The 26,473-nt window shown below is 43.8% G+C and overlaps 1 protein-coding gene across 5 annotated transcripts; it reads left to right on the top strand.

Annotated features, from left to right (window-relative positions):
- Nucleotides 1–366: 366 nt before the first annotated feature.
- Nucleotides 367–26,473, top strand: cfap65 (cilia and flagella associated protein 65). 5 transcript variants are annotated; one of them, XR_013791412.1, is made up of 37 exons: nucleotides 367–493; nucleotides 894–966; nucleotides 2,127–2,308; nucleotides 2,529–2,631; nucleotides 3,505–3,671; nucleotides 4,043–4,251; nucleotides 5,035–5,165; nucleotides 5,804–6,029; nucleotides 6,845–7,113; nucleotides 7,746–7,946; nucleotides 8,300–8,538; nucleotides 8,940–9,096; nucleotides 9,646–9,783; nucleotides 10,991–11,260; nucleotides 11,474–11,613; nucleotides 12,303–12,387; nucleotides 12,604–12,750; nucleotides 13,237–13,402; nucleotides 14,680–14,808; nucleotides 15,013–15,226; nucleotides 15,558–15,686; nucleotides 16,418–16,508; nucleotides 16,663–16,748; nucleotides 16,868–16,934; nucleotides 17,746–17,856; nucleotides 18,036–18,227; nucleotides 19,032–19,190; nucleotides 19,306–19,434; nucleotides 20,118–20,234; nucleotides 20,335–20,469; nucleotides 20,553–20,600; nucleotides 21,469–21,695; nucleotides 23,015–23,146; nucleotides 23,631–24,284; nucleotides 24,738–24,872; nucleotides 25,507–25,762; nucleotides 26,005–26,473. XR_013791412.1 is itself a non-coding variant. In XM_079518810.1 (36 exons), the coding sequence occupies exons 2-36, from the start codon at nucleotides 895–897 to the stop codon at nucleotides 25,640–25,642; spliced, it is 5,790 nt and encodes a 1,929-aa protein (XP_079374936.1). In that variant the 5' UTR covers nucleotides 367–493; nucleotide 894; the 3' UTR covers nucleotides 25,643–26,473. The 5 variants fall into 5 exon arrangements, 4 of the variants coding, with proteins under 4 accessions (XP_079374936.1, XP_079374937.1, XP_079374935.1 ...); XM_079518810.1 differs by having other exon boundaries at nucleotides 9,646–9,780; nucleotides 25,507–26,473; XM_079518811.1 differs by having other exon boundaries at nucleotides 20,335–20,460; nucleotides 25,507–26,473.

Raw genomic sequence — 26,473 nt, 5'->3', positions numbered from 1 at the left:
TAGGAATGGCTGCACTTATATTGTAATAGTATTTAAAACTTACTTTGATCATGATGTTTTCCCTGTATTGTGTACATTGCCTCCATCACGTGTATTGTTGTCAAATGTCAATGTTATTTAATTGAAAGAGTTTTAGATTAATATATTTCACACAACAGGCAATGGTTCTTTAGTGTTTCTCATGGGCTTGTTTGTGGAGAGAAAAGGGGTGAAAACAACAAATAAATGCATTCACAATTTGCTGACTTTTTAAGAATGTTCATTGCATGTTGGGGGTACTTTTTTAAAGCATTTCCTCGTCTAAGCCTTTTGTTCTTCTACGGCCACCGTCATTGCTATAGCAATACATTACAAACAACCGTGTCGCCCATTCTCACCATGGAAACCAGCAAGCGCGACATCCTCGATTCCTCATGCCTGAGCAAAGGCTGTACAACTGTTTCGACAAGTTAAATAATAAATAATGTTGATGATATTTGCACAACTTAAGCAGGTAAAGATTCATTTTAGAGCCTTTATTACAATAAGCGGAGAGAAGAACGGTCTGTTAAATCAGGTAGCCTACGTTTAATACGTTAAACCCTGTTAAAGTTGCACGTCAATGTGACATCACATAACATCGGTTAGGCCTACTTGAAAGAAAAAAGATGTTTGCGAATGCTAGCGCCCGGGGTGCTTAATTTGCACATGTCATGTGACTAAATTAGCTTGCCTTTCAGCGTTATTAGTGTACTACAAACTCATGTGTTCATACTCTTTTTAATTAACCTAAAGTCACTGCAGCTGAGTTAGCATTTCACACAGGTGGTGGGGGGGTGCAACTTGCAAGTTTGCCTATGTGGACTGTGGACTAACTGTACAGTGCAGCGACGACTGAACCTGTCCCCATGCAGTATGTCGGCTGCAGTTCAGGCTCCACACCTGGCCGCACAATGGACATCCAACAACTCTGGTAAAGATGCCAAAGTAAGTAAATCTGCAACTTTGTAGTTGAGTTTGTATTGAGGTAGTTTATACTGTTTTTACTTTATATGGCAATTTTTAAACTGAAGTTATTAAAATATATTTAAAAAAAAATCCTGTGATAAGGAAAGGAAGTAGCCTAGTAGCCTACACATTTCATGTTGAGTTGTATAGGTGCCAAATTGGAGAAATCTCACATTGGAGAAATCATGAAGGCTATCATTGGCGTGCACAGACATTTTGAGGGGCAGGTCCAGCAAGGGCACCTTGTGTGGCGTTGGAACCACCAGCTGCCTTAATAGTGTGTGAGATTTATAGATTTTCGGGCATGCCATATACATAATACTCTATGTTACCATGGGCCTCATACTGTACACCACAAAACAAAAATAAAACGAACAAACACTGTACAAAAACGAACTTTCAAAAGGTCACGTCCAGAGGTGCAAAAGGGCAGGTGCTCTAGCACCACCTAGTGTCTAGCTGTAAATCTGCAAACATAATGATTCATTATGTTTAACAGTAATATAATAGGCCTTCTCGCATGGTTTGAGAAAATTAAAGATGCATGGCTATTCTAAAACTAGAAATAGCTAGTTTTGCCATTTCCTCTGCAGTGGACTAGTAGACACCTTGCTATCTGTTACACTTAGGTTACTTACTGATGGGCCTGGGTGGCCAACATGGCAGATATAATGACCCATGTGTGGAGTTTGCATGTTCTCCCCATGTCCCCTAGGGTAGGTAGGTAGGTACCCTCACAAAAACATGCAGTAATCCTGGTCTCTATACTGCCCGATGGAGGCAAAAGGAACTGGTTGAAATAACATGTTCCTTCCACGCACTACGTCCTACCGGGGAAACTCTCCCCTGTCAGGTGATAAGAAGCGGCCTGCTCACTCCTCATTCATTGAAGGAAGCATGAGCTCAGTTTGGGGCTCTCCCCAGGTTGGCAGAGGGAGAGTAGCGCACAGGATTACAGTTTAGGAAATTGGCACCGGGTGAAAAATCATGGGATACAAAAATAAAAATGACCCGTGTGTGAAAAGCATAAAGCTTGTGATGCTTTCACTATCTTCTCTATCATTTGTCACGTCATTAATAGCTTCAAGAGTTGTTTGTGATTCGCACACCACTTGTTTTGTTTTTTCTGGCTCTTGCAGCATCTAGGTGAGCTCAGGGAACGAGGGCTGCTCCAGCGGCGAGAATCCAGCCAGAGGAGGTGCTTCTCAGGGGTAGAGACATGGCCAGAGCTGGTCTGGGAGGACTGGGAGCTAGGGAAGGACTTCACCAAGACATTAGTGTTAAAGAACGTTGACAGCAAGCTGCAGAAGCTACGATTCAGGTCCTATAAATGCACACATGAACGGTTGCATGCAAATAATTTATATTGTACAATAGCACACGTGCAAGCAGACATGCATAAAAAAACACTCCGAATGTCCAGAATGGAAGTACAAAATAATACTCAAAATGTATATTACCGGTAATAAATAATAATCCAATATTTCAAACTATCCTACATCAGATGAGCATGGACCAATCATCCTCTTCCTTCTCACCAGGCCTCCAGTATCCAAGTTCTTCACCACCTTCTTCCCCCAGATCATCGTTCTCAGTCCTGGGATCTCCTTTTCTATGCCTGTGACCTTCAGACCCCTAGAAAGGGTAATATCTATTCTACAACTGCTAAAAAAAATGGCTGGAAAATGGAAATTGAGAGTTTACATAGTACACATAGTGCATGCATAAACTTTCCTTAATGATTATATCTGGTTTTATTAGTATATATTTTCTCTATTAAGGTTATTGTAGCAGTCAATTTGTATTGGGGGTGGGGAGGGGGGGCGGGAGGGGGTCGCGAGACATGGCCAAAGCATTGCCGGGGGTCCCCAGCCAAAAACGTTGAGAACCCTCACAAAAAAACATGCAGTGATCCAGGTCTAGACAAATTCAGAAACGGGTCTCATGGTCGCAGCAAACGTATTTCCTGTAGGCGGAGAAGACATATCTGCAGTGTAAACTCGCATGTCTTCTACTACATTGAATGGTAGAGTGACTGATGTTAGTCTGCTCAAATGTTACTCTTTTACCTGCACAAGGCTGCTGTACTTTATACCTCATACTTTAAATACTTAGTATGAGGTATAAAGTACAGCAGCCGTTGTGTTCATACAACAGAATGATTGGGTATTGGGTAAGACTGTTGTTATGTATCTTTCAGGACCTTTCACTGCTTCGTCTCAACCATTACTCTATGGCTCTGGTCTCAGCCACTGCAGTGTATTTTTTGACATTCCGTTTTTCGTCAAAGTTGAATGTTGCCACTACTGTTGGAGCAGCCATAAACTACACAGGTTCATCCCGATGTTCTGGGCATCTTTGTAAAGTTAGTGTTAGTAAAAAGCAGGTAAAAGAGTAAAATGGGTGGTTTAAGTGCATCGTTGAAAAACAAAACATAAAGGCAGACATTTCATCCATTCTGTGCCTTCCTGACTTGGTTCCTCTCTTGTATGTATGCTTCTGTCCCCCTGCCCGCAGTGTGAGTATGAGGACAATGTTGAGTTCTGGGGTAAAGATAGCACCTTCCGGGTGACCCTTCGTGCCGCCACTCCGCGCCACTCAGTGGAGATCCCCGAATCGGTGCTGTTGCCGCTCTGTGCCGTGCAGCACTCCTCACGCACCACTTTCCTGTTCAGAAATGCCAGGTATATCTAGTGTGTGTTCAGAAATGCCAGGTATATCTAGTGTGTGTGTGTGTGTGTGTGTGTGTGTGTGTGTGTGTGTGTGTGTGTGATCCTGAGTTGGGATAATACTAGATGATTGATTACCAATGTTTTGACTGATATTTGGTCAAAAAGTGCTACATTGATTCTAATACATTTGAAATACTTTGATGAAAGCTTTTCAAAAACCAACGTGTCGCATTATTTTCCGATCTCCTGCATATTGGGTGAAGAAGTGTGAAGAAAGCAAGGCATGGGGAATGAGTCTTTCAACCACCCTCCCTCCCTCTACCTTCATCCCCATTTATGTCTCTTCTCTCTGGCCTGCCCTCACCCACTCGCCCCTCTCTCAGTAAGCTGCAGACATGTTTTCAGTGGGAGAGTGTTGCGCCATTCCATCTCAGCCCAGAGCGAGGCCTGCTGAAGCCTGGTGAGCAGTGTCAAGTCGCGGTGGTCTTCCGACCACAAGAGGCGCTGCTGCATCAGCAAGAGGCCCGCTGCAAGTTTGGAGAGGAAGGGCAGGAGCTTGAGAACCTCTGCACTGTTCTCCTTGAAGGACTTGGTTAGTAACGCATGACACTGATAACTGCAAGGCGAGAGTTGTGACCTTTTTAGGGAATTGCTGCAATCTGAGACAATTCAAATAAAACAAAAGGTAATGTTGCCCTGAGAGGCAATACAGTAGTTTCCCAACCAAATATGGCATGGTGATGTAGTCCAGGTGATGTTTCAGGCTGTTGCGCTTTCCTCAGACTGATGATCCAGGTTTTCGTGGAGTAGACCACCTTTTTCCTTAAATCTGACTAAAGATGAGACCCAGTTTGTGCTTGAAATGTACTGTAATTCTGCAAACTGTTAATAAATATTTCAATCAATCAATCAATCAATCCCACACATCGGTGCACGGCACGCACCCACTTGACTTGAGCCCTATATATATCTTGTGCGACAAATAGCGTGTTGACATGTGATGTAAGGTTGTATATCTCCACTTTATGCTGGTTTGGAAATTGTCAAATTGTCATATTGATTCACATACACATACATACAGGCAGACAGGTGGTAAATGCAAGTTATGATTTTGTGCAACACGTTTCAAGTTTTGGATTACCTTACCTAAACATACAAGGCCTCCCGCCCTCCCGGGATCTTTGGCAGGCCTGAACACCAGTTTTGGAAACACTGGAGTAGAACAACAGCGTCTAAAGCTGAAACAAGGGTGATCGTGTGTGGATAAGTTCACCTGAATCTGCCTCCATGTTTCCTCTATTTTTGCCCTCGGTTTTCCGTCTGCACTCCTTTCTTTTTTTTCTTCCCTGTCTATTTTCTTACTATACCTTTGTAGCAAAGTACCCATATCTGCAGCTGAAGAGCTCAGACAGGAAGCAGGAAGTGGACAGCGCAGCGCTCCACTTGGGCTCTGTACCTGTGGGTGTCAGTGTGCAGAAACACTTTGATGTTACCAATCCTTCCCCTGTGAGTAGAAAATGAGGACATGCACAGTATACGCATCCTCCCTGTACCTCTCTCTCTCTCTCTCTAGTCAGCGAAAGTTACCAATCTGCAAAATATGACCAATAGCTTTCTTCTCAAATATCACCTCTCAATTTGTTCCAACCGAAGCTGCTGAAAGTTGGGGTACCATTAACAACCTATATGCAGGCAAAATATTCACATTTTTAATCTGCTTTAATTTAAGTAGCATGTGACGGGTCAAACTAGGGGTTTTCTCCTTGGGCTAAAACGTCCATAACTGAAAAGGTGCTATGTTTTTAGCCCAAGGAGTGTTTTTGTGCAAAACAGAATCATGAAAAACCCCTACTAGTTTGACACGTCACATGCTACTTAAAGCAAAATGGAAATTTGTAAAATGTACCTGCATATAGGTTCAAGTTGTTAATGGTACTTGGAACTGGAACTTTCAGCAGCTGTCGCAAAGTTCCCAAGGGAGTTGGGTTGGAATAGGTGATAGTAGACACCTTTTATGAACACATTTTGTGAAGAAAGCTATTGGTATAAGCATTTATTTTCCCGGTTGGTCACACATTTGGCTAACTTTCCCTAACTACTCGTTCTCTCTCTCCACTCTCCTTCCCTCCCTCCCTCTCCTCCAGATGATGACCTCCTTCTCCCTCTCTCGGCTGCCTGGTGCTTCACCCCTGCTCGGGTCAGAGTTCAGCTGTGACCTCACCAACGGGGAGGTGGCTCCCGGTGCGTCGCTGCGGGTGACGGTCACTTACGCCCCGCTGGCCGCAGACGCGGTCTCTGTCGACTACCTGTCCCTGAACTATCCCGGAGCGCTCAGCAAAGCCCTGCTCAAACTCACAGGGAAATGTGTAGGTAGGTATACAGGTGCACTATGAATCGTTTTGGGGCGAGAAGAAGCGAACAGGCAGTGGGTGAGGGCACATTTTCATAATTGTTCAAACTTCTTATACTTCTTAGACTTTCAGAAATGCCGAAAATATCAGATTTATAAGCTCACAACATGTTGTGATGTGATGTCTTGTGAGCTTGTGTTAGCAAGACACCATTATATGTCCAAGTATAAAGTAGGGATTTAGTGGTTAACCATTTTGCTTTTGGAAAGCTCTCGTTAATGGCAGTGGTGGAAAGTAACTACGTACATTTACTTAAGTTCTGTACTTAAGTATAATTTTGAGGTATTTGTACTTTACGTGAGCGTTTCCATTTTCCAGTACTTTTACTTCTCCACTACATTAATTTGAAAACTTTAGTTACTACTTACTTTGTACATTTTCATAATTATAACAAAACATACACTAACCACTTCAGCCCCATATACATTTGGCTGATCTACAAGCTCACATTGCGTTGTGATGCGACACATTGTGAGCTTGTAGATCTGCTATTTTCAAAATATTTGTATACATGAAAACTTGAAATGAGACATTCTGCATAACGAGTAATTTTACTTTTGGTACTTTAAGTACACTGTGTCAATACTGTACTGTACTGTACTTTTACTCAATTATACATTTTCAATTCCGGACTTTTACTTGTAACAGAGCATTTCTAAAAGACAGTATTTATACTTTAACTTAAGTAAAACATTTGAGTACTTTTTCCACCACTGGTTAATGGAACTGTGGTGTTTTCGTATTAAATGGCTGAATGTCTCTCTGTCTGTCCAGGGCCTGTGGTGACCCTGTCCTCTCCTGCAGTGGACTTTGGCTGCGTTGAGCAGGGAGAGGAAGTCGTGCGGAGCGTGGAGCTACTTAACGCTTCCCCCGCCGAGGCCGTCTACCAATGGGACTTGGACTGCAGTGGTCACAGCGTGTTCACAATTGAACCAGCTGGGGGTGCCCTACGACCACACAGCCGTGCCACACTGAAGGTGGTCTACAGGCCCACACACCCTATAGCACACTACAGGAGAGTGGCATGTCTCATACTGCATAAGGTAAGACCATTGTTAAGTTTGACAGCAAACTTTGATTTATTTTAGTCATAGTCTTTTGAATAAAATGTAATTCAGTTTTAGTCATAATTTAGTCATTAGTTATTTGATTTTGTCGACAAAATGTATTTTGGCAGGTCTTGATGGCGTCACTTGTAATGACAGATTTTATACTTTGTTGCATGCTGAAAATCGCTGATCTACAAGCTCACAACGTGTCGTGTTGCGACACATCCAAACATAAAATGACTAGCAGGTGTGCTTCCTCTGGATACTGCCCTTGTTTAAGGCAGTGGGTGCACAGCTATGAATACAACTTAACTCAAAATGTCTTGTCTTTTAGTTCTACTGGATCTCTTCCCCACTCGTCCATCCCTAACATTAGTCTAGTCTAGTCTAGTCTTTTTATTTGTTCGAAATTGTCAATATATTTAGTTTTATAGTTTTAGTCGAAACTTAACACTGGGTAAGAGTTCACACAATTATTTTTAGCGTATTTTTCTCTGCAATTTTAACCATTATGGAAATTAATTCTGATCCACACATTTCTGAGTTGCCACTGCTTTTGTACTGGCTCACCTGCCAGTGAGTTGAAGTATAAAATAAGTGGTAAAAATCCCTTCGTTGGTCTGCAGGACCCAGTATTCCTGGACCTGATTGGTACCTGCCATTTGGAGCTCCAACAACCAGCCCTACTACGACCCAGACACCTGGCATTGTATCGCCGACACCGGCACCGCGGACTGGCACAGTACCCACCAGACCTCCTTGGCGCCATGCTGCTAGACTGCAAGCTACAGCTGGACCAACAGGGGGCTCTCTGCTTACCTGAAGAGGTCAGGAGGGGCAGGGGTTCTATGAGTGTGTTGTGTTTTTGATATGTTGCACAGGTGGTGACTGTTTTGAAGACCTCATCATAATAAAATAAGATTAGTTGTTATGGTGTTGTTGTTTTATTTCATACATTTTATTTATAAGTATACCATTCATGGGCTTAGGGGTAGAGTGGCCGGTAGTCAGCCGGATGGGAAGTTCGATCCTGGGGTCCACCAGATCCTAGTCCTAGACCCTAGACCTAGAGTTAGTGTCGAAGTGTCCTTGAGCAAGACTCTGAACCACTAGCTTTGTTTCATTTTAGGTTACTGCCTTTTTAATGTTTACTCTTATATGCACCTTGAACCTTTTCTAGAACCCAGACCAGGAAGTCGACAGTGTTTCTGTCATGGACAACTCTCCAATGGAGGAATACCACCAGGCCTGCTCTGGTGGCATGGCTCCTCTCTCTGCCGCCTCCTTCTCCTCCTCTCCTCACGTCACAGTCCAACCTGCTGAACTGCTCTTCAATCACGGGCCCTCTCCATCGTCATCCTCATCATCCTCTGCCTCTCGGTCTGTGTCCATCACCAACCATACCAAAGGAAAACTCAGGTACTTCCCCAATCGAGGGTCGAATGGGGAATTACAACAAAACTGTTAATCCTAAATTAATATGGTAATCAATTAATACAAGGAATTCTCTTCTATTCAGCATGGTTGCACTGTTGACTATGATTGATTTTCTGTGGAACTGGGGTCCACCACGGGTCCTTGAGTAGTGGGTTCCAGGTGGTCCCCAGACCCCCAGCAAAATGACACAACAAATTACAATTTTGTACCCGAATCTGCTATTTTCAAAACATGTTGACAAATCTTTTTTTTATGGTTGTCCCTGGCACATCTTTTTAAATGGGATCTGCAGCCAAATACATATCGATCTGGGGGGTTTTAGCTACAAAAAAGCTTTGAGAACTCACTGCTTGAATCAGATGCGTTTCTATTCCACGTGGCAGCCTGCTGTGGACCGTAGCGCAGGACTCCCCGTTCTCCGTCTCTCCCGTGTCATGTGACCTGGGCCCCCTGAAGTGCACCTCGTTCAGAGTGACCTATGACCCCCAGCAGCTCAACACCCTGCATGGAGCACAGCTGGAGTGCTTCGCTGTCTATAAGGTAATCATAATCGTTATATATGTTAATGTATAGAGCGCCAAAGTCCTGACGTCACTCGCTCATCTCCTGGTTCCAAGGGTTTCGCAGAAGTTTCTCTATGGAGAATAACATTGGGTCATCTTAAAATCGTCTCATATAAGAATCGTGGTCCAAAAAACAAACTGTCTCTGCGATATTGTGATTACTTTACCTGGGTTACATCTTCTGCCGCCATTATGCTATAGCATTATGCTCGAAGCTGCTTATAAAGATACCAAGGATTTGTCAGTGATGTGACGGACTTAACTTGTCTCCGCTGTTTAGTGTTTACAATCCACTTTCCCAGCCTGCTTTTCGCGTAACGGTGGTACATGTCCCGCAGACCCTGCTATATACTACGAAACCGACCTGGGTTGACTTGACTTTAAACTTGGTCTGCTTTAGTTTTCTGCCGGAAATAGTAGATCGACAAGCTGTGTTGTGAGCTTGTAGATCTGGTATTTCCCCCAGAATTGTGGGAGCGGTGATTCAAGTGGTTAAAATCCAAACCTCTCCGCCCTCCCCTTGCAGATACTGCGGGACCATCGGCAGGTGGATGAGCGGCTGCTGTGCCCCCCCTGGTGTGTGACGGTCAGGGTCATAGGTCATTCCTTCCAGCCTGGCAAAGAGCACTTCATTCCACGCTGCTCCCTGCTGCACCCCTTAGTGGTAAGATGTTATCATCGCAAACAACGTTCAAGTATATGTCTATCTCTCTATTCAATGTATATCTGTCTGTCTGCCCCTCTTTCTCTCTCTCTCTCACATCAGAGTTTACTGCAGAAAGTAGTTCACCCAAAAAATTAGACGAAGAACCATTTTGAAGTCCATAATTTATTCTGACCCCTCCCTGAAAAGTCATATCTGTCCTTATACCTTAGCCATAATGTATACATTATGGATAATTGCGAACGCAGTGAGCATTTACTATGAGACCCAGCAGATCACGTCTGTGTGTCTGTGTGTGTGTCTGTGTGTCACGCTGTAACACCACCCGCCCACCACCAGAGGGCGCAGCTGTATCACACACAAAAACACACACACACACATGCACGCACACACACACACGCACGCACGCACACACACACACACACACACACAAAAAACTTAACTTAAAAAAAAACTTAACTTAAAAAAAAACTTAACTTAAAAAAAAAAGGAAAAAGGAAAAACGCACACACACAAAAAACTTAACTTAAAAAAAAACTTAAAAAGGAAAAACGCACACACACAAAAAACTTAACTTAAAAAAAAACTTAACTTAAAAAAAAACTTAACTTAAAAAAACTTAACTTAAAAAAAAACGTAAAAAGGAAAAACGCACACACAAAACTTAACTTAAAAAAAAACTTAACTTAAAAAAAAACTTAACTTAAAAAAAAAACTTTAAAAGGAAAAACGCACACACACAAAACACTTAACTTAAAAAAAACTTAACCTAAAAAAAAACTTAACTTAAAAAAAAAACTTAAAAAGGAAAAACGCACACACAAAAAACTTAACTTAAAAAAAAACTTAACTTAAAAAAAAACTTCAACAAAAAACTTTAAAAAAAAAACCTAAAAAAGAAACACGCACGCACGCACACATACACACTAAAAAAAACTTGAAAAAACATTTAATTTAAAAAAACGTAACTTAAAAAAACCTTAAAAAGTACGTAATTTATTCTAATTGTTGTTATTGCAATTTACGAGCTGCGTTCGCTTCCCGCGTTTGCGCGTCTTACTTGTTATTATGGACTTAAATGGTTCTTCGTTTCAACTCTTCACACACACCCTCTTCACGCACATTCCTATAAGCCAATAATTTGATGACTGGGGGAGACTCAAAGATCACTTCATTGATGTGGTTGACACATGCTGTACTACTGTAGGTTTTCCCTGCGCTGAGTGTTCCCGCCTACCGGACAGTGCTGCTCCACAACTCTGGAGACCTGCCACTCACCTTTTACCTGGACCCGGACCAGGTCCCGGACCACGGCCCAGACCCCACCCAGGCAGCCTCTGTGCTCATGGTGCCTGGCTGTGGGTCGATCCATCCTGGTGAACACCAGATCCTTACCCTCGCATCCACCCCGACAGAGGACAGCCCCAAAGAGGGGTTCAGCATGTCTCTGCAGCTCAACGCAGCCAAACACACACAGGTATACCCGGCACGCACGCACGCACGCACGCACGCACGCACGCACGCACGCACGCACGCACACACACACACACACAGCGTATACCCAGGAGACTAACACACAGGTATACATGGTTGCAAGATAAGTTTGCATGTATTTTTGTTTGCAATTATCCGTGTGTGTGTGTGTGTGTGTGTGTGTGTGTGTGTGTGTGTGTGTGTGTGTGTCCTCTAGGAGTTAATAGTGGTCAGTGTGGCAGAGCAGCCGTGTGTGTCTATGGAAGGAGAGAGTGGTCTTTACTTCCAGCCCACAGCGGTGGGCTCCCAGTCGCAGCGCTCCCATTCCATCAGGAACCTCAGCCGCCTGCCTCTGAGGTCTGTGGTTGGACTTTATACCTCAGGGAAACAGCTAGCAGTATCAGTAAAGAATCTAAAGATGTATAGAGCACCATTGGTGGGGGGAAAAAATCACACCTGTGTGAACCGAGTGGTGCAACTGTTCACACACTACGTCACACACTAACCATAGCAACCATGCTCATCTGTACGTGGCCCCACGGACAGGTACACGGGTACAGGTACAGGTACACGGGTACAGACAAAGCTGGTTGTTGGAGTGGTTTGCACCACTCAAAAAGTACTCACATTTTGTACATTTTGTACTGTACTTAAAGTAGGCTACCAATATAGAAATACAAGTAAAAGTCTGGAATTCAAAATGTACTTAAGAAAAAGTACTAAAGTATTGGTATAAAATGTACCAAAAGTAGAAAGTACTCTTTATGCAAAATGTCTCATTTCAAGTTTTCAAATGTATGTAGACATCTTTTGAAAATAGCAGATCTAAAGCTGTCAAATAAATGTGGTGGAGTAAAAATTCAATATTTGTATCTGAGATGTAATATGTATAGAGTAGAAGTAAATGTATTGGAGATTGGAAATACTCACATAAAGTAAAAAATACCTCAAAATTGTGTGCAGTACTACAAATGTTACTTACTTACCACCACTGTAGAGCGCCAGTGCTTATTCTGCTTAATGGCCTTTATTGCCATTTGCTATAGGTTCCAATGGAGGATTTGTGAAGAGGACCAGAAGATCATCGCTGTACACCCAGACTCAGGGGAACTGCTGCCCAATGAGAGTGCGGTCAGGGACTGAAATATTATATATACATACTCAAGCTTCATTTTTGAATATGAAAATGAACATGAATTTTTAACATTCTATAACTTCCTTATTGTGGGGGGCGAACATTCAGTGAAAATAGCTGATCTTGCAGAAAAGGGAAAAGGACCCTGGTCAAAGACCTTCATAAGGTATGTGGTTGAATGTCTTTTTGTTTGTTCATCGTCGGTAACCCAGGTTCAGACGTGGTCCTTCAGCCCGTTGGAGGAAACGACGCACACGCGTACATGTGACCTCACTTTCTGGCCGACCCAGAACCCTGGGTGTAAGGAGTCCAGTCTGTCCCTTAAAGTAACGGGAATGGGGGCCAAAGGTGTCATACAGGTGGGATCTGTGTGTGTGTGTGTGTGTGTGTGTGTGTGTGTGTGTGTGTGTGTGTGTGTGTGTGTGTGTGTGTGTGTGTGTGTGTGTGTGTGTGTGTGTGTGTGTGTGTGTGTGTGTGTGTGTGTGTGTGTGTGTGTGTGTGTGTGTGTGTGTGTGTGTGTGTGTGTGTGTGTGTGTGTGTGTGTGTGTGTGTGTGTGGGAAAGTTTATTTCAAAAATCAGAAAGGGAAATCCTAGTAACACTACTACCAAATATTGGTATGCTGGCACCAGTACCACTCACTTCAAATTTGCATAGTCCAGGAAGATCTCTTCTGAACAGGCTGCATATTTTAGAAAATGTGTTTTATAATATTTTAATAAAATATTGTTGCACTGTGAATTCGCTATTGAGAAAATGTATTATTTACTTTTCGATTCAATATAACTGGAACTAAATTGTCTATGCCTTTTGTTTGTGTTTAAATGGGCCGTGCCTTTTGACCAGGCGGAGAATGCAGTCCAGGATTTGGGGGAGATGCTGGTTGGAGGCTGTCAGTCATTTGAGGTTCCTCTGGTCAACAGAAGCCTCTGTGCTGTGAGCTTTTGTCTCACTGCACAACAGACACTGCAGGATGAAGAGCTTATATATGATCCCAACACTGAACCCAATGGTACAGTATGCTCTGAAAGAGCTTATATATGACCCCAACACTGAACCCAATGGTACAGTATGCTCTGAAACAGCTTATATATGACCCCAACACTGAACCCAATGGTACAGTATGCTCTGAAAGAGCTTATATATGACCCCAACACTGAACCCAATGGTACAGTATGCTCTGAAAGAGCTTATATATGACCCCAACACTGAACCCAATGGTACAGTATGCTCTGAAAGAGCTTATATATGACCCCAACACTGAACCCAATGGTACAGTATGAGTATATGACCCCAACACTGAACCCAATGGTACAGTATGCTCTGAAAGTGTGTGCGTGAGCCCGACAGATTAGGTGTTAGGGTATCGTTATGGGCAACTCATTCAACTTATTTTCATCTACGATTTTCATTTGTGTTATAAAATTAATATTCTTGCATTTAAAGTTTAATTAGGAGTAGCATTATTATTCTAAGGCAGAGGAGCAAACCTTATTTATATATTACATTATCATCATATTATGTATTGTTGAACAACAATAAAAATCTATCCATTTTTATCTAAGGTTTGTGCAAGGAGCTATGGAAGCAATACAGTATGTCCCCAAATTTTGCAAAAGTGTGGACATGTGTAAGACTCTAGTGACTGCAATGATAAAAGAAAGTTAGACTGATACATAGCATCAGTATCAGATGGTGATTTTTATTACTACTAGAGGTGCGTGTCACTACGTGGCCCTCAGACCTATGTACATCGCACTGCCGATGCTTTGCCAGAATACCTGTCTTTTTATTTGCATTATAATCCCCATAGGGGGATCTTAGATCACCTCATATAAGAACTGTGTTTGAAAAATAAACAAATCATCCCGGCGGTTTCACTCATATGGATATGAAGAATCAACTGATAGCGAAAAAACGCTAATGTTACTGCTGCCGAATTAGTTACATTTTAGCTAGGAAAAACTGTATCAAATATGAGTGACTGACTGTCGTAAATGACATCTCCCAGACAATATCGCAGAGACGTTTTATTTTTATTTTTGGACCCCAATTCTTATATGAGACGATTTTAAGATGACCCAATGTTATTCTCCATAGAGAAATTACTTCCGCAAACCAGGGGATGAGCGAGTGATGTCAGGACTTCGGCACTCTATATGGGCATAGCGGTCGGATCTGGCAACGACAGTCATGGAACACAGGCCTCCCAGTCGATGTAGAACATGGACATTATTGTGGTCAACGCACTATGCTGCTGTAAACCTTGTGTTGTGTGATTTATTTCAGCCTTCCAGCTAGATGCTGCCAGAGGAACCATCGCCTCCTGCTCCAGAATGCTGGTCCGATCCACAGTCACGCCACACAGACGGGGCCGCTACCAGTGGACCATCAGCTATCAAACACTGAGTTCTACAGGTATGTGCACGGCACTGCACGCACGTCGCATTCACACTCCCCCCGCCAAAGAAATCTCTATTCAGCTCTCACAATGAGATCATATGCACATAAGTACAGTGTCGTGAGTGACTAGTCTGTCTCTGTCTCTCTCTCTCTGTCCCTGTCGCGCTCTCTCTCTCTCTCTCTCTCTCTCTCTCTCTCTCGCTCTCTCTCTCTCTCCAGGGTGTGTGTTGTCAACTATGCAGATGCTGTGTGAGGTGCGTGCTGAGGGAGTGTTCCCCACCCTGCAAGTGACGGATGCCCGCGGCGGGGGCAGTGTAGACGGGCTCAGCAAGGTACGACTGTGGAACCTCTTCTCATTGGACGGGCTCAACGAGCACCTGCTCTCTAGCCCCGCCCCTTCAGAGCTCACCTATGGAACTCCCACAAGGCACAGGTTAGGTTGCTGCGCACAACGCCACGACGCATCAAATGATGTTGCGCTGTTTTGTAATAATAATCAAAATATACAAAGTAACTAGTAACTAAATTGTTATAATAAATGTGGTGGAGTAAAAGTACAATATTTGGATCCGTGATGTAGTGCAGTAGAAGTAAAAGTATTGGAAATTGGAAATACTCAAGTAAAGTACAAATACCTCAAAATTGTACTTAAGTACAGTACTTAAGTAAATGTACATGGAAATGTACGTGGAAAGTTACTTTCCACCACTGTCAACTTAGCTTACATTGTGTGTGTGGGTGTGTTTGTATGTCTTTCTCTCCAGTGTGCGTCGCTGTCCCTCCACCTTCACAACAGCTGTGGTGGATGTGAACTTCAGTGCTGCGCCACTGGGCTCGGAGCCCGCCACTGTTCTCCTGCTGTTTGACAACCCTGGATCTATCCCTGTAGACTGGTAAGGCTGGAGGGAAACCATCGTTATAGTAGAGCAAACTGGAGTGTAGATTTGAGTTTGTTAAAGGTCTGAAAAAGTTTGTAAATGCTGCTGTAAAACAGACATGATCTATCAAGGAAGAAATATCTAGGAAAAATATCTCAAAATAGAATATTTTCCCTCTACCAATTAAATGTCATATTGTCTGTGAATATAAACCTGAGTTATTATGTTCAAAGGTATTCAGGATTGGGCCTATACAACCGAATAGAAACCTTTTCTGCTCTTTTGTGTGATAATGGTTACCCCTGACAAGATTGTCATACAGACAGACCAGTGGTTCTAGGTACCCCTGGGGTCTTCGAGGGGGATCTAAGGGATCCCCAGCTAAATTATTGATAGTTAGAAACAAAAATGGACCCTAGCTAATCACTACGTGGGTTAGAGATTCGAAAGACAACATTACGTCACTCGCCGCGGTGATAAGCTATCACTGCTCACCCCGACACATCTCTCTGTTTTTACTGACCGACAAGTCATTTCACTCTGGGGCTATCGCCTCGTTCATTCAGCGTTAAATGACCACTGGTGATAATACAGTGTAGATCGGGGTCCTGGAGATAAACTATCGTATGAAACGGTGTCCATGGCCTAATGCAAATCAAATTGGGGGTCCTTGAAATTTAAAAAGGATGTAGAATCACTGATGTCCTGTTGATGACTGTCTGGCTTCTCCTCTCCTCTCCTCCCAGGGCATTCTTGTTTCCAAAGGACCAGCAGATAGAGTTGGAGTACTGGACGGAGACCGGAGAGTTCAGCAGCACTGAGCTGTCTCAGATGAAGGTTGAACATGATAATCTAGTCTAGTCTTTGTCAGACAGAGTTTATAAATCAAATGTTAACAACAAAATAAAACAAAATAAAATAAATCTAAACAGTCTACTAGAACTATCAAAAACATTAAGAATAGATTATGGGTTATTACATTTGTTGCTAGATCCAGGACAACCATCTGTTCAGCATCTCCCCCAGCTCTGGAACTCTGCAACCTGGCCAGCAGAGGGCAGTGCACTTCAGCTACAGGTCAATGGCAGCGTACTATAGAATACAGAATAGAGATATTATAATTGTAACTTGTACAACTTATTTAGATAGGATGACAGTAATGTTGTTATAAGTGTTTATCTTATCTCACTTCTCAGGCATGAGTTTGTAGGAACAGACCGACTGCCCATCCTGTTTAAACTCTCCCACGGACGAGAGATTCAGGTGAGGCTGAACTCTGTATTCCGTCTAGAAATAAAGCTCAGAAGGTCATACAACGATGTGGTGTACAAAGAATTGGCGATCCACAAGCTCACAACGCGATGTGAGCTTGTGAGTTGTATGATGCAATGAGTTGTTGTAAGCTTGTGGATCTGCTATTTCCGACACATGATGACACCATGAAGTGAACATAAATTAGGACGATTCTACAAAAGGGACAAAGAAAGTTATCTTGACTGCAGTAAGTACATTAGTGGGCCTAGCATTGTGTGTAGAATCAATTTATATAATTCCTCCTTTTTTACCGTTGTGAAGTTCTTAACCCTGTATTGGTTAGTATTGTGAATTGGGGGGCATTCAAGCCTTTAGAGTAGACTGACGAGAAATGGGGAGTGACACGCAGCAAAGGTGGTCGGGATCGGGATTCGAACCTGCAACACACTGTCAGGCTGGCATTTCAGTCTAGTGTGCCCTTACCACCACGCCTGTGGCCCGAGCCCTTGTAGGATGTTTTTAACTGTAATCTGGAACTTAATGGAATGAATACAACTTTTTTAACCCCTCTGCATGGTAGAGTAAGTGTGCAGTGGTCGGCGGTGATCTCACTGGTGGAAAAGTGTTATTGGCTGAAGCTCAAAGTGCAATATCATACCCTGGGCAAGTGGGCAGTATAAATGTCGTCCCTCGCGCATGAGGTTTGAATCCTGGGTAGGACTATCGATTATGGATTGCAGTTTAATTATATCTCGAGTTGTGTACATACAGGTAGTATGTCCATGTACTGTAAGTACATACTGTGCATTTGTGTGTGCAGTTGAACTTCCAGGGGGTGACCGTGGAGAGAGACAGACCCTACCTCCACTACACCTCCAGTCGACATGTTTTCACTCCCATAGCCATCGGAGGGTTCAGTCCACCCAGACAGGTGTGTGTGTGTGTGTGCGTGCGTGCGTGCGTGCGTGCGAGCGTGCGTGCGTGCGTGCGTGCGTGCGTGCGTGCGTGCGATCTCGGTGGCACCCGCCCCTCTAGACCAGAAATCACGCTGGCTGGGCCAGGCTGATGTGTGTGTGACTGTAGCATCATCATGTGGCCTGCTGTCCGCAGGTGTACGAGCTGTATAACGGAGGCGGGGTACCCCTCCATTACCACTTGGACACAGCCCCCTTGAAGCAGCTCCAGGTGGACAACTTCAACCAGCCAGTGCTGTGTTGCCTCAACCCAGAGGGAGAGGTCCTCCCCGGGAAGACAGCCCAGCTGGAGTGGCTCCTTGCTCCTCTGGAGGCCAAAATGTACCGTGTAAGTGTAACCACTGACCAGTGGTGGAATTAACTAAGTACATGTACTCAAGTACTGTACTTAAGTACAATTTTGAGGTATTTGTACTTAAGTATGTACTTAATTATAGTAAGTACTTACTATAATTTTACTTGAAATGGGACATTCTGTATAATGAGTACCATACTTTCTACTTTTGGTACTTAAAGTACATTATGATAACAAAAAATAGTACATTTTTAATTCCAGTCTTTTACTTGTAGTAGTTCTACATTGCAGTATAAGTAAAACATGTGAGTAGTACTTCCACTGTGTAAGTGTAACGGAGTAGCTCTGCCTGAGCTCAAAAGGTTGTTTTCCCTTTGACTGAGCGAGCAGTAACATGTTTGAATTCCCATGTGGTGGTGGGAGAGATCTCTGGGTTTGAAACTTGGCCGTTGCACAAGACTCTTTTGAATTTGTTGTATTGTTACACCCGCACCCAGCGAAGCGGTCGTATTGTAAAAGCTAAGCTACACATCAATTACTCTTGACAGTTTAAAACTAATTATTAAATTTGTATTGTACCACTTTAATCCTGCTGTCCCGATTTGTGAAAGATAAAAAAAAAAAAGCTGATCACATCGTGATTCGTGACACGTGAGATTATAGAAAAAAGGGTTAAAGTGTTCAAAATCAAAGTCACAGTGCAAGATCAAAGTTATGCAATATGTTGTGCATTTGTAATACTGTACTGTATAAGCACACACCAGCATGTCTGCTATAATCTGCATCCTTCTCTATTCTATCTGACATCAAGTACTGTCTTTGTTTTTATGTCTCCAGGTGAATGTCCCTATTCACATCCAGGATGGGGAATCCATGGTGGTGAGCTTTGAGGGTTGTGGGTTCGATGCTCGGGTATCGGGTTCGCCGGGTCCTCATCATTTGCACGGTGCCCAGCCTTCTGTGCCCTGTGTCCAGAGAGTACCCTTACCTGGACAGGTAACTTGACTATAGAATTGTGTGCGTGTGCATGTGCGTGTGTGTGTGTACACACACACCTCATGCATGGGACGGTTGCTTGCATAAGTGTATCTTTGTGGATGTGTGTTTGCAGGAGCTTTTCCTGTCAGAGGAGAGAATTGTGCTTGGTGATATCCCAGTGTGTTCCCGTCCCACTAGAATCCTCTTCCTCAACAATGTGTCAAACACCGACACGGTGCATTATGCATGGGACAACCAGCAGGTAGGGGTGTGTGCTTCGCAGAATCCAGCTGGGTCAGCCTCCGAAAATGCAAATACAATTTTAAAAGTGAAGTCCCTTGAATTGCAGGGGGGACCCCCTGCAATTCAAGGGACTTATCCCCTAGTGAAATTTCAAAATAAATACACATGCAGCACACAATCAAAAAGGAAAGGTCGCACACAATGTATGTTTTTTCATAATTCATATCACCACCCCTGATAGATGTTACATTTTCAATGCCAATGGAACGTAGAGATGGGGGTGGTGGGTCAAGTTTGACTTCTGTGTAATCATAGGTCATTGCATAGTCAAGATTTCCTGTTCTTAGTTTTATATTCACCTGAGATCTGTAATTAAAGTGGCATTTTGGTTTGTGCAACTGTACTGTATGTAGGACTTTTCCACAGGGACAGGTAGACATGACCCCGATCATAATTTTACCATCGATTACCAATGATTTGACCAATACATTGTCCAACGTGCAAAACTTTCAAAACAATTATAATGTGTGTCTGTGCTTTGGCATTTATGCTAATACATGTGAATGATATTAGGTGCGCAGGAAATTAAGTATTTCCCACAGCGTTGTCTCTCCGACTCCCTCAGTCTTCCTTTACCTATTTAAATCTGTGTCATTCTATGACTATTAGACCAGTCTGTGTGTGTGATTGTGTGTATGTCAGGTAGTGCAGATCCATCCAGAGCGAGGCACTCTGTGTCCAGGGGAGGGCGCTCTGTTTGTCCTCACACTGACTGCCTCTGGTAGCCCAGCCATCTACCAGCAAGATCTCACCTGCCAGGTAAGTTGAGGTAACACACACACACGCGCACGCACGCACGCACGCACGCACGCACGCACACACACAATAAATTCACATTCTCCCCTCCCCTCTACTCCAGATTACCCAGAAGGAAGCTCTAACTCGGTACCAGGATGCTCTGCAGCGCTGGGAGGAAGAGCAGGAGAGACAGCGGAATGAGTTTACTATCACAGAGAAAGACCTGAACGATGCTTCAGGGACTACAGTAAACAAGGTTGCTGTACAGATTGGTAGATCCTGTAACTGCCAAATGGCCCCTAATGATTCCTTGCTCACTCATTTCTCATCTTCTTTCAGGAACATCCAGTAGTAGTGAGGAGTGAGCTGCCAGTCAGGAAATACAAGGTGACTCATTTTCATGCATTCATTTTGTTAGTATCAAAATGCATATATATGCAGACAAATTACTTGAATACGTGTAGGAGGGGAAGCTGCATATTGAAGACATGTGGCTCATCGCTAGATGACCTCAGTGTCCTAAATTAATGATGGCATACAGTAGGTAATGTTCATCTGGTAGTGTGTTTCAAACTTAGTCATCAAATGAAATACTTATGCAATGTAGGAAACCTAATGCAGGGATGATGAGGGATGTGAAATGGCTTGAGTTTCATCCATTGACAATGAATAGAGCAAAGTATGAGAAAATATAACTCAGCTCCTTGACCACCAAATAGCAGAGTTAGAGATCCAATAAATTAAGCCACATCATGACCTTATGTTGTGATTTGACAATGATACTATTGAATCATTGTGGACAGAGTGACATACACATAGATAGCCTCATTACAATACTTTCACATTTGCTTCGTCACTCGACCAATAACACTGTGTAGACGTAGTGTGTATGGTGTATGGCATATAGCACTGTTTCCCAACACTTCTGAACACATTTTTGTTTTTGTTTTTAAGTATTATTTCAAAAATATTTTCAACAAACGTTCATCAAAATCATGAATTAAAAACAGATTTATTTTTTGGAAGAAATTCCCTAAATCAGAAAACAAATGTTTAAGAAGTAGTGGAAATCTTCAAGCTCACAATCTTGTTTCTCGTTTGGGTCTCCCAAAACATTGGGAAGCACTGTTCCTGCCGCAGCCTCTGTCTCTGTCTCTCTCTCTCTCTCTCTCTCTCTCTCTCTCTCTCTCTCTCTCTCTCTCTCTCTCTCTCACTCTCTCAATCCCAATCCCAATCTTTCTCTCTCACCCCTCAGACTCTTCCCCCTATCCGTTCCAGCAGCAGCATTGGCATATTGACGGGTATGTGTGCCAGGCCAACGCGGGCAGAGCGGCGGGCACAGAGAGAAGCGGCAGCAGTGTGGCGGCGTCCTGAACCCCCTCGTCCTGCTCGGCTGCATCTGGGGGTGACGGCACGCTCCCATAGTCTACTGGAGTACCAGAAACTCTTTCCTGACCAGCTCAATAAGCACTATGTCTATAGGTCAGTGGTTCCCAAACATTTTCATGTAAAGGACCCCCACACTAATTAGCCCGCGGATCCCCATTTGAAGAGATATGTCAGGGACCCCCATGAGAGAAGATATGTACGGTTCTAGCAGTGATTCTCAACATGTTCAAGTTCAAGGACCCCCAGTTTGACATGCATTATTGGTCTACGGACCCCCATTTAATGGCATTTCTATCTCTGGGACCCAAATGTATATTTAACTTTTGAGAGTGTACAACCGGGTCCATTGTACAACGGGTCCATTTGGTTCAATTTGTACACTCTCAGAGTTACAGACCCATAAGGGTCCATTTGGTTCCAAAGTATCATTTAGCTGGGGACCCCCTGGAACTCCCTCAAGGACCCCTGTGGGTCCACGGACCCCACTTTGGGAACCACTGCTATAGGTAACGCATAGGGGTGTAACGATATAGTAACTTCATCGAAGACTCGATTGTAATTTCAAGAATCGAAGAATATCGAAATGTAAACAGCAACTTTGTATCGTATCGTTTTGCAATGCAAATAATCGATTGTACAGGTTTGTCTATATGTGTTAAAAAATAACGTCTATGTATTTGTTTACTTTATTATCCATATTCATACATTTTCCCTTTTAAAAACACACAGATTTAATGTATTTTCTAAATAGTTACTAATTGAATCGTATCGCTATAGTGAACCAATATCGTCCATGTATCGTATCGTCAACCATGTATTTACACCCCAATAACACACACGTCCTCTACCCGTACACATCCACACATAGAGATGTGGGCAAATGGGCATAATATATATTAAATCAGAATTAAAGGCTTTTCACAAGCTCTCGCACTCTGACCAGCCACATCACACCAGTGACACCACCACACAGACCTTTATTTTGTTAGGGGCTTGGGCGCACTGCAGGCCCCGCCTCTTGGCATGTCGTGCGACAGGTAGCGGGTTCATTTAAAGCAATATCATCTCAACTGTAGGCCTCCATTGTCTCCAAATGTGTTTTGGGTCAAATCGTTTGAAATTAAATTTGTGCTTGAGCTGTTGAATTTACAGTTGCTGCCCATTCATTGAAGTGGGTGCAGGGTGCTGAACTCTCAAATGTTCTGAATTTGTGTGAGAGAAAACAAGCAATAGCCTACCTAGGCGTGTAAGACCTGCAGTTGAAAAGTGATGTAACGTCGAGCTTTAATGGGTTATTATTATATTGCACCATGCAGCAGTATAGTGCTCATCCCCGGCATTTTAGTTTTAACTAAAAGGTTGGGCTCTAATAGAGATCGTATTAACTAGTTGGATTAATGTTTCTTCATCAGACCGCCCCAGGATACGTCTCCCAGCCCACAAGCGTCTTCCTCTAGCACACCTCTCCACGCTGCTGGACTGCCCCCACTCATACACGGCCCTCAGAGACAAATCGTCACACAGATACTTGGCTCTCTGCTCAGGTAAACACTAATGCAGACACAGGTAAGTGCGTTGGTGGCCAAGGTTCAGGTTTGACATTTCTGAGGCCTGGGATTAGGTATGGCATCTAACTAAAATTGTAGTCATTTGAATCGAAATTGCCATTGTGATTGGCTGGAAGGTGTGCCATTCTGCGCTGTGATTGACTGAGCATCGCAAAAAGGGTGTGCCACATAGGATAGCCGTTATATATAAGTGACAGATATTCCGAGCTCAAAATTTGAGGACGGAATTGGCGCCGAAATGTGTAAGTATAGGTTAATGTATCTATGGTAATAACCTACTCAAGTAGGTTTTACTGACAGCTAAGACGTTAGAGGACAGAGCCCGGACCCTCCTTCACATTGGTGAAATGTACCGCATTCAGCAAAATAAAGTAAAAGAATATCATATCCCCAAACGGGTATGGACTAGTTTATATAAACTGAATATCACACTCGATTTGCGTGTCCGTCTCTCCTCCAGGAGCGTTCTGGACGACCCGTCCTTCGGTCAGGCTCTGGTGGACGGAGCGTCGGAACCCATCCCCTACTTCAGCCAGCTCAGAGAAACTTCTCCGCCCCGCGCCTCCCCATCAATCTCCTCGCCCCCCTCCCACAGAGAAACTCCTCCTCCCCCGGCCTCCCTGTCAATCTCTTCACCCCCCTCCCTCAGAGAAAGTCCTCTTCCCCCTGCCTCCCCGTCAATGTCCTCGCCCCCCTCCCTCAGAGAAACTCCTCCTCCCCCTGCCTCCCCGTCAATCTCCTCGCCGCCCTCCCTCAGAGAAACTCCTCCTCCCCCTGCCTCCCCATCAATCTCCTCGCCCCCCTCCCTCGCCTCCCCCTGTCCCCCATCCGCCTACATTCATCCAACTCCCCCACCTCACTGTGCACCAGACGGAACAGGGTTTGGGCGGAGGGAGCGGCGCCACCCGGTGGCCGGTGGTGTGGGCGTTGAAGGAGGACCGTCGAGGAAGAGGCAGCAGACAAAGAGCATGCCACACATGCAACGTGCACAGAATACACATCACGTGCACAGTCAGCAGAACATAGTACACGTGGAGAATATGCAACACTCACAGTGTACAGAACAGCCGTCACAGTCGATGCAGGAAGACCCTGTGCAGGACAGCATGCACAGGTAAGCAGGCTCTTTACATTGTTATAATAATCACTATATTTCGTTTGAACAATATGAATCATCCTATCCATAGTCACACAATTTGTTGCAAACGCAGTGAGCACTAACTATGAGACCTAGCAGAACATGTCTGTCTGTGTGTGTGTGTGTGTGTGTGTGTGTGTGTCACGCTGTAACACCACCCGCCCGCCACCAGAGGGCGCAGCTGTATCACACACACAAAACACACACACACGAAAAACTTAACTTAAAACAAACTTAACTTAAAAAAAAGCTTTAAAAAAAAAGAAAACTTAAAAAGAGAACTTAAAAAAAACCTTAAAAAAGTACGTAATTTATTCTAATTGTTGTTATTGCAATTTACGAGCTGCGTTCGCTTCCCGCATTCGCGCGTCTTACTTGTATAGTATGTTGTCACACTGACTGTGTGTGTGTGTGTGCGTGTGCGCCCAGGTCTCGTGAATTCTCTGACCTGTGTGAGGACATCCTCTTGAACACTGTACAGAACATAATGATGGAAGCTTTCCATGGAGAGCTGATCCTTACAGCACGACCCCGCATCATCACCCTGCCGCCTGTTTCTACCAGGTATGCACGCACACACACCTACTGTACTTACCTGGAGAGTCAACAACGAATACAGTAGAAACTCGGGAAGAACGGGAGAGTTGCTATGTGTCCATGCAGGTACAAGGTTACACATGAATTACGCTGACGTCTAAGCTAGGCTGCTGATACATTCATGGATTCAAGTTCTCAGTCACTATGACTGTTTTCATTCATTTGGAAATCCATAGAAGCCAGCATGTCTTAAATGAAAGCAGTGTTGCACGGTGAAAATATCCGATCTACAAGCAGCAGAGCGACGCATTGAGAGTGTGTTGGGCTATTCTTGGTTATTATTTTAAGATTAGAGCATTTGAAGTGGTCAAACTAGCAATATGTTTAGATGCATATTCCATAAAACTCTGGTCTCAAAGCAAGGCTCAATCTGTGATTTCTTCACTTGGTTGGCAATATTTAATACAGCAGGAACAATATTACTATAACATAATTGTAATAGTGTTAATTGTTTACGAAGCAGCACTAGTGTCGGGGGGTCCTTTTCACACCATTTCACAAATCGCACATTAGGACTTGGGCATTCAAGGTGTTTCAGTTGTGCGATTCTTTAGCTTTAATCCATGTACATTTGATGTTGTTTACTGCTATGTTGGTTCAGGAGACCTGGGTCTTCCACCAGGAGGATTTCCAGAGGAGTGGCTGAGTCAGAGAAGCACCTAGACCCAGCTAGAGTGAACAGTAGGAACCAGCAGGGACTGGACCTCCAGTCTCACCACACATCCAGCCTTCCATAGAGATCTTAAAGGGCCACTTCACCCCCTTTGCAACCAGATTGTATTGATGTTTAGGACACAAGAAACACTTTCCTGGGTTTTTTTATGTGTTTTTGGATATGTTCATGACGAAAACATGTAGTCCTTCCTGGACTACATCAAGGACTGTCTAAGAAGGACGAGACGCGAAGACAACATGGCGTCGTACGGGCGACGCCATGTTGCTCCATGGAAGGAAAGAAACATGCGCAATGGGCTATATGCAGCCAACACTTCCGCGTTCAGCTTCCTTGGTCTCAACTGCGCATGTTTCTTTCCTTCCATGGAGCACCATGGAGCAACATGGCGTCGTCCGTACGGTCTTCGCGTCCCGTCCTCTTTAGACAGTCCTTGGACTACATGTTGTCTCAGTAAGACAGCCCACATGGGGTGTCTCCCCTCCACAAGTGAACCAAAGCATTATGGTCATTGTAGGAATTAAAAAATCCAGTCAAACCCACAGACTTTTTCTGGCCATAGGGTGCACATTTCAAATTGTGCTACTGTTATCTACTACAAAATGTACAAATACTATTAACATTGAGTGATTGCAGTTTCTTCCAGCGGTGAAATGGCCCTAGCTAGAGCCCAACCGATGCCAGATCAGAATGTTTTAACTGATATTTTGTCAAAAAGTGCAACATCTTTTGATCGGATCGGATGTTCTAATAGTTTCCATTTGAGAACATTTAACTTTAACTCCCAGCTAGATCACATTATAGGCCACTCCTTCCATTTGTTTATGGTGTGTTTGCCATTGTATTGCAACACAGGGAGCTGCTTGTCTTCTGTGAGGACTGGGGAGAATCTCTG

The sequence above is a fragment of the Electrona antarctica genome (assembly GCF_951216825.1).
Source record: "Electrona antarctica genome assembly, chromosome: 13".
NCBI classification, from domain to species: Eukaryota; Metazoa; Chordata; class Actinopteri; order Myctophiformes; family Myctophidae; genus Electrona; species Electrona antarctica.
This window is presented reverse-complemented; position numbering and strand designations above follow the sequence as displayed.

Excerpts from the sequence above, each read along its gene's own strand:
- cfap65 (XM_079518809.1), top strand. The coding sequence starts at position 895 with ATGTCGGCTGCAGTTCAGGCTCCACACCTGGCCGCACAATGGACATCC. Across the intron at positions 9,097-9,645 it reads AGTGCTTCGCTGTCTATAAG|ATACTGCGGGACCATCGGCA; the intron begins GTAATCATAATC and ends CTCCCCTTGCAG. Across the intron at positions 21,696-23,014 it reads AATAAGCACTATGTCTATAG|ACCGCCCCAGGATACGTCTC; the intron begins GTCAGTGGTTCC and ends TTTCTTCATCAG.